This window comes from Nerophis ophidion, linkage group LG21, assembly GCF_033978795.1.
Source record: "Nerophis ophidion isolate RoL-2023_Sa linkage group LG21, RoL_Noph_v1.0, whole genome shotgun sequence".
Lineage (NCBI taxonomy): Eukaryota > Metazoa > Chordata > Actinopteri > Syngnathiformes > Syngnathidae > Nerophis > Nerophis ophidion.
In genome coordinates this window covers 8,781,323-8,790,022 of record NC_084631.1, presented here as the reverse complement: position 1 = coordinate 8,790,022, position 8,700 = coordinate 8,781,323, and the positions used below count along the sequence as shown (strand labels likewise).

The following is an 8,700-nucleotide window of genomic DNA, read 5'->3' as shown; positions in this document are numbered from 1 at the left end:
ACATTTTTGCAAGTATACAACTGATTAAAAATGATTTTCACGTACACTAATTGTTAGCATGCTGTTAGCTTTTTTAGCAAATTTTACGAGTAAACACCTCAAGTCAAATGTTAAACATGCTAACCATAATTTATCTGGAAGGCTCTTCAGAGTCAACTATTTTGGCACTTGATGAATGCTCTTAGCATGCTAGCTTTTTAGCTAATTATACAGGTATGCACCTCCAAGTCAAATATTTTATTTGATACTAACTGTTAGCATACTAGCTTTTCAGCTGAATTTGCAGTTCTATGCCTCAATTTCAAATATTTTGTTACTTGGCGCGTGCTAACCTTTTTAGTTCATTTTACAGGTATAAACTTGAATCAAAACACTTTTTCACACACGCTATTTGTTAGCATTACGTTAGCTTTTCGTCTAATTTAGCAGGCATACATCTCAAGTCAAATATTTTGTTTTTCCACGCATGCTAGCTGTTGAAATGTTAGCTCTATTTACAGGTCTACACCTCCGAGTTATATAGTTTAAATCTATCTGGCTAGCGTGCTGTGTTTAAAGCAGTTACAGTCCTCACTACAATTACAAATTTTTAAAGTTTTTATTGTAATAGTACGCAAACTCATGGGTTCAATGTTGACATCATGTTCCATGCACTATTTAAATGGACCAATGAGAGGAGGCCAAATATGGGCAGATGGCGGGAAGCCCCTTGATTGACAGTTGCGCCACTGAATAGTAATTCAAATAATAATAATGGATTAGATTTAGAGAGTCTATTGTTTCTTCTTGACCACGTGGCCGCAGTCGTACTTGCCCCGGACCACCGTCAGCTTGACACCAGGAAGGTCTTTCGTGCGGCCCCCCTCCACCAGGACCACATTGTGCTCCTGCAGATTGTGCCCCTCCCCTGGGATGAACGCCACCGCCTCTTTGCCATTGGACAGACGCACGCGGGCGCACTTCCTGTTTGCGGAGTTGGGCTTTTTGGGTTTCCTGATCATGGTCTTCAGGATGACCGCCTTCAACTGGGGACGCCCAAAGGTGGCGCCGAGTTTCTTGGGAGGCACTTTGGGTTTGCCTGCACGGTGCATCTGGTTGAGGGTTGCCATGGTGTGGGAGAGCAGGGGGCGTGTCCACACGCAGGTGTGCTGGTACACTAAACATACAATTAACGTACATTAGATAACATGCATCAGATGTATATCATTTTGGGGAAAAAACTACACTATATGTACACTACTTGTATAAAGTGTACTTTATACATTTACTACACTAACACTTCTTGTATAAAGTATCCTTTATACATATCATGGTTTCCCACACATTCATTTATTTGTGGCGGCCCGCCACGAAAGAATTACGGCCGCCACAAATAAAAAATGTTTTTTTTTTGGGGCTTTTGACTCGCTCAAAAAAGCAATGGGACTCTGTCTGTGAATGGAACTTGTAGTTACATATTATGTAAATATTATATAAATATGTATATAAATATGTACATAAAGAGTTGTAATTATATTCCAACTCCGCATTCTTCTTGGTCATCGCCGCCGCCGCCGCCGCCGCCGCCGCCGCCGCCGCTACCCCCCCTCCCCCTGCCGCCCGACCACACCACCACAAATAGATGCCTGACCTGTGGGAAACACTGTATATGCTACACCAGGAGTCACCAACCTTTTTGAAACCAAGAGCTACTTCTTGGGTACTGATTAATGAGAAGAGCTACCAGTTTGATACACACTTAAATAAATTGCCCAAAATAGCCAATTTGCTCAATTTACCTTTGAAAAATAAATATATATATATATATATATAAAAATGGGTATTTCTGTCTGTCATTCCGTCGTACATTTTTTTTCCTTTTACAGAAGGTTTTTTGTAGAGAGAAAATGATGAAAAAAACACTTAATTCAACGGTTTAAAGGAGAAGAAAACAGGAAAAAAATGAAAATTCAATTTTGAAACATAGTTTATCTTCAATTTCGACTCTTTAAAATTCGAAATTCAACCGAAAAAAATGAAGAGAAAAACTAGCTAAGTTGAATCATTTTGAAAAAATTAAAAAAATTATTTATGGAACATCATTAGTAATTTTTCCTGATTAAGAATAATTTTAAAATTTTGATGACATGTTTTAAATAGGTTAAAATCCAATCTGCACTTTGTTAGAATATATAATAAATTGGACCAAGCTATATCTCTAACAAAGACAAATCATTATTTCTTCAAGATTTTCCAGAACATAAATTTTAAAAGAAATTCGAAAGACTTTGAAATAAGATTTAAATTTGATTCTACAGATTTTCTAGATTTGCCAGAATATTTTTTTTGAATTTTAATCATAATACGTTTAAAAGAAATATTTCACAAAAATTCTTTGTCGAAAATACAGACGCTAAAATGAAGAACTAAATTAAAATGTATTTATTATTCTTTACAATAATAAATTTACTTGAACATTGATTTAAATTGTCAAGAAAGAAGAGGAAGGAATTTAAAAGGTAAAAAGGTATATGTATTTAAAAATCCTAAAATCATTTTTAAGGTTGTATTTTTTCTCTAAAATTGTCTTTCTGAAAGTTATAAGAAGCAAAGTAAAAAAAAAAAAAGAATTCATTTAAACAAGTGAAGACCAAGTCTTTAAAATATTTTCTTGGATTTTCAAATTCTATTTGAGTTTTGTCTCTCTTAGAATTAAAAATGTCGAGGAAAGTGAGAACAGCTTGCTAGTAAATAAATACAATTAAAAAAATAGAGGCAGCTCACTGGTAAGTGCTACTATTTGAGCTATTTTTAGAACTGGCCAGCGGGCGACTCATCTGGTCCTTACGGGCTACCTGGTGCCCGCGGGCATCGCGTTGGTGACCCCTGGGCTACACTAACACTACTTGTATAAAGTGTACATTTATACATGTATAAATGTTAAAATACATAAAATATTTAGCGTAAATGCTGACAATTGTATAGAATAAAAAATAGTGCATTTAAAAATTAAATGTTTTAAAATATGTTTAACAATTCAATGTGTAAAAATTCAGGGTAAAACAATTCAGTACATCAAAAATCAGTTGAAAAAAATGCAGCGCAAAAATATTTGTTGCTTAAAAATCAATATTTACTTACGGTTAATTAAATGAAATTAAATTTAATTGAAATTTATTAACATCTATTAATGTAAAAAAAAAAAAAATCCCTTCACATGATTTAAACGCAAATAATTCAGTTACAAAAATTAAGAGCCCCCAAAAAAGCTATCATAATAAAGACAAATTATATACAATATAGCATTACAGATGCCAACTTGCCTTGAAAAAGCGTCGTGAGAGCAGGTCTTACACTTTGTAACAGCGACATCACTGAAAATCAAACACAAACCAGAAAAAAATTGAATTATTATTATCATTACAATGAATTATATTTGTATGTATGTCAAGGAAATGAATAAAATATTCGACCTGCATCATGTCATACATTATCGTTATGCCAACATGCTAGCTAACAGCAATAAAAAATATTTCAATACTAGTTTTATGGACATTTTATGTGGATTTAAAACATTTACAACAAATTGTCAAAAAAAAAGACGTTCTAATATTCGACCTGCAGCATGTCATACATTATCCTCATGCTAACATACTAGCTAACAGCAATACAAATATTTAAATACACATTTTATGGACATGTTATGTGGATTTAAAACAATTTTACAACAAAGTGTCAAGGAAATGAAAAAAATATTCGACCTGCAGCATGTCATACATTATCCTCGTGCTAAAATAATAGCTAACAGCAATAAAAATATTTAAATACTATATTTATGGACATTTTATGTGGATTTAAAACATGTTTACAACAAATTGTCAAAAAAAAAAAAAGACATTCTAATATTCGACCTGCAGCATGTCATACATTATCCTCATGCTAACATGCTAGCTAACAGCAATAATCATAATTAAATTCTAAATTTTTGGACATTTTATGTGGATTTAAAACAATTTTACATTGAAGAAAATGACATAATAATATTCGCCCTGCAGCATGTCATACATTGTCTTTGTGCTAACATGCGAGCGGCTAATTTAAAGCAATAACAAGCTTTAAATTCTAATTTTATGGACATTTTATGTGGATTTAAAACATATTTACAACAAATTGTCAAAAAAAAAGACTTTCTAATATTCGACCTGCAGCATGTCATACATTATCCTCATGCTAACATACTAGCTAACAGCAATAAAAATATTTAAATACACATTTTATGTGGATTTAAAACAATTTTACAACAAAGTGTCAAGGAAATGAAAAAAATATTCGACCTGCAGCATGTCATACATTATCCTCGTGCTAAAATAATATCCATCCATCCATTTTCTACCGCTTATTCCCTTTTGGGGTCGCGGGGGGGCGCTGGCGCCTATCTCAGCTACAATCGGGCGGAAGGCGGTGTACACCCTGGACAAGTCGCCACCTCATCGCAGGGCCAACACAGATAGACAGACAAGCTAACAGCAATAAAAATATTTAAATACTATTTTTATGGACATTTTATGTGGATTTAAAACATGTTTACAACAAATTGTCAAAAAAAAAGACATTCTAATATTCGACCTGCAGCATGTCGTACATTATCCTCATGCTAACATACTAGCTAACAGCAATAAAAATAATTAAATACACATTTTATGGACATGTTATGTGGATTTAAAACAATTTTACAACAAAGTGTCAAGGAAATGAAAAAAATATTCGACCTGCAGCATGTCATACATTATCCTCGTGCTAAAATAATAGCTAACAGCAATAAAAATATTTAAATACTATTTTTATGGACATTTTATGTGGATTTAAAACATGTTTACAACAAATTGTCAAAAAAAAAGACATTCTAATATTCGACCTGCAGCATGTCATACATTATCCTCATGCTAACATGCTAGCTAACAGCAATAATCATTTCTAAATTCTAAATTTTTGGACACTTTATGTGGATTTAAAACAATTTTACATTGAAGTGTCAAGAAAATGACATTCTAATAATCGCCCTGCAGCATGTCATACATTTTCTTTGTGCTGACATTCGAGCGGCTAGCTAACAGCAATAACAAGTTTTAAATACAAATTTTATGGACATTTTATGTGGATTTAAAACATACCGGTACTTACAAAAGTAAATGACATTCGAATATTCGACCTGCAGCATGTCATACGTTTTCTTTGCGCTAACATTCGAGCGGCTAGCTAACAGCAATAACAAGTTTTAAATACAAATTTTATGGACATTTTATGTGGATTTAAAACATACCGGTACTTACAAAAGTAAATGACATTCGAATATTTGACCTGCAGCATGTCATACGTTTTCTTTGCGCTAACATTCGAGCGGCTAGCTAACAGCAATAACAAGTTTTAAATACAAATTTTATGGACATTTTATGTGGATTTAAAACATACCGGTATTTACAAAAGTAAATGACATTCTAATATTCGACCTGCAGCATGTCATTCATTGTCTTTGTGCTAACATTTGAGCGGCTAGCTAACAGCAATAACAAGTTTTAAATACAAATTTTATGGACATTTTATGTGGATTTAAAACATACCGGTATTTACAAAAGTAAATGACATTCTAATATTCAACCTGCAGCATGTCATACATTTTCTTTGTGCTAACATTCGAGCGGCTAGCTAACAGCAATAACAAGTTTTAAATACAAATTTTATGGACATTTTATGTGGATTTAAAACATACCGGTATTTACAAAAGTAAATGACATTCTAATATTCGACCTGCAGCATGTCATACATTTTCTTTGCGCTAACATTCGAGCGGCTAGCTAACAGCAATAACAAGTTTTAAATACAAATTTTATGGACATTTTATGTGGATTTAAAACATACCGGTATTTACAAAAGTAAATGACATTCTAATATTCGACCTGCAGCATGTCATACATTGTCTTTGTGCTAACATTCGAGCGGCTAGCTTAAAGCAATAACAAGTTTTAAATACAAATTTTATGGACATTTTATGTGGATTTAAAACATACCGGTATTTACAAAAGTAAATGACATTCTAATATTCGACCTGCAGCATGTCATACATTTTCTTTGCGCTAACATTCAAGCGGCTAGCTAACAGCAATAACAAGTTTTAAATACAAATTTTATGGACATTTTATGTGGATTTAAAACATACCGGTATTTACAAAAGTAAATGACATTCTAATATTCGACCTGCAGCATGTCATTCATTGTCTTTGTGCTAACATTCGAGCGGCTAGCTAACAGCAATAACAAGTTTTAAATACAAATTTTATGGACATTTTATGCGGATTTAAAACATACCGGTATTTACAAAAGTAAATGACATTCTAATATTCGACCTGCAGCATGTCATACATTGTCTTTGTGCTAACATGTGAGCGGCTAGTTTAAAGCAATAACAAGCTTTAAATTCAAATTTTATGGACATTTTATGTGGATTTAAAACATACCGGTATTTACAAAAGTAAATGACATTCTAATATTCGACCTGCAGCATGTCATACATTGTCTTTGTGCTAACATGCTAACTAACAGCAATAATTGCATTATTGTACCTGATGACGGGACTCAAACAAGGACCACACTGTCCCACTTATCCACAGCGACAAGCAACCCACGTCCCGCACTCAAACTAAACCATTTAATGACACTTTGTGAGGATAAACAATCCTCAAAGTCTCCTTCTTGCAAGTTGGCCTAGCGACAAAGTCACCGGAAGTATTCTATCACTTCCGGGTTTTCTTCTTCTGCGTTTTATGGCGGCTCGCAACTAGCGTTATCAGGCGCACACCGCCCCCTACAGTAATGGAGTGTGTACTCTCAGGGCAAACTCCACACAGAAAGATCCCAAGCCCGGGATTGAACCCAGGACAACTCAGGACCTTCGAATTGTGAGGCACGTGTACTAACCCCTGTTCCACCGTGCTGCCCTGCAATAAAATCATGACAATAAAATCATACCTTATCATGTAATCTAATTAAGAAAAGCCATAAAGTTCCCTTTCATGGACACATACTTAATATTAACCTCACCTCATTTACGTCATCACACAAAGACAATACATGCTCTTGTCTTTAAAATCAACCATGATTTTAACAGACACACCTCACAATTTACAAGAAAAATGATGTCTTGGATAATTATAATACACATTAAGTTGATCTGTCAATCATAGTGCCCACCTTAGTGACCGTGTGAGCAGCTTTGATTGCTCCAAAGCCACTTTTTAACTTCAATTGTAAATGAAGAGTAATCCGTTAAACTTTTCAAGTTTGTTGTGAGGTCGTTCCATTCCTTTATGGCAGGGGTGTCCCAAGTGCGGCCCGCGGCTAATCGTTTACCGGCCCGCCGCACATTCTGCAAAAATTGCAAAATTGATAGTATTGCAAAAATAAATAAAAAAAACATTTTAAAAAAGTGGAATGAGGTGAAATCTAATCAATCAATCAATGTTTACTTATATAGCCCTAAATCACTAGTGTCTCAAAGGGCTGCGCAAACCACTACGACATCCTCGGTAGGCCCACATAAGGGCAAGGAAAACTCACACCCAGCGGGACGTCGGTGACAATGATGACTATGAGAACCTTGGAGAGGAGGAAAGCAATGGATGTCGAGCGGGTCTAACATGATACTGTGAAAGTTCAATCCATAATGGATCCAACACAGTCGCGAGAGTCCAGTCCAAAGCGGATCCAACACAGCAGCGAGAGTCCCGTTCACAGCGTAGCCAGCAGGAAACCATCCCAAGCGGAGGCGGATCAGCAGCGCAGAGATGTCCCACAGGCGAGCAGTACATGGCCACCGGATCGGACCGGACCCCCTCCACAAGGGAGAGTGGGACATAGGAGAAAAAGAAAAGAAACGGCAGATCAACTGGTCTAAAAAGGGAGTCTATTTAAAGGCTAGAGTATACAAATGAGTTTTAAGGTGAGACTTAAATGCTTCTACTGAGGTGGCATCTCGAACTGTTACCGGGAGGGCATTCCAGAGTACTGGAGCCCGAAATGAAAACGCTCTATAGCCCGCAGACTTTTTTTGGGCTTTGGGAATCACTATTGGGAAGGCGTGGCGCGGTGGAAGAGTGGCCGTGCGCCACTCAAGGGTCCCTGGTTCAATCCCCACCTAGTACCAACCTCGTCACGTCCGTTGTGTCCTTGAGCAAGACACTTCACCCTTGCTCCTGATGGGTGCTGGTTGGCGCCTTGCATGGCAGCTCCCTCCATCAGTGTGTGAATGTGTGTGTGAATGGGTAAATGTGGAAGTAGTGTCAAAGCGCTTTGAGTACCTTGAAGGTAGAAAAGCGCTATACAAGTACAACCCATTTATTTAGTTAATAAGCCGGAGTCCTTTGAACGCAGATTTCTTGCCGGGACATATAGTACAATACAATCGGCAAGATAGGATGGAGCTAGACCGATGAGAAAAAGCGGCAATGTTGACACAAAGCTGCCATGCAGGCAGCTTTTTTTTTGTTCCTTTTGTCTTTATTTTCTTTTTTTTGTCATTGCTCCCAAAAAAAAATGACAAAAAAAATCTGTTATAATGAATTATTACTTTAAAATGATGTGGAAAAAATATTGCATATGTTGTGTGGTTGCCATATAAAAACATCAAAGTTTTGACAAAAGAGCATAAAACAAACAAAATAATAGTTC

General features: G+C 35.7%; 1 protein-coding gene across 2 annotated transcripts; it reads right to left on the bottom strand.

The window, feature by feature from the left end:
• Window positions 1-579: 579 nt before the first annotated feature.
• Window positions 580-6,785, bottom strand: mrps12 (mitochondrial ribosomal protein S12). Of its 2 annotated transcripts, none has more exons than XM_061881769.1 (3): window positions 6,597-6,785; window positions 3,303-3,353; window positions 580-1,156 (listed from the first exon to the last, which is right to left on the bottom strand). In XM_061881769.1, exons 2-3 carry the CDS (start codon window positions 3,349-3,351, stop codon window positions 774-776), a joined length of 432 nt encoding a protein of 143 aa, XP_061737753.1. In that variant the 5' UTR covers window positions 3,352-3,353; window positions 6,597-6,785; the 3' UTR covers window positions 580-773. The 2 variants fall into 2 exon arrangements, with proteins under 2 accessions (XP_061737753.1, XP_061737754.1); XM_061881770.1 differs by having other exon boundaries at window positions 3,303-3,354; window positions 6,640-6,780.
• Between the last annotated feature and the right edge of the window lie 1,915 nt (window positions 6,786-8,700).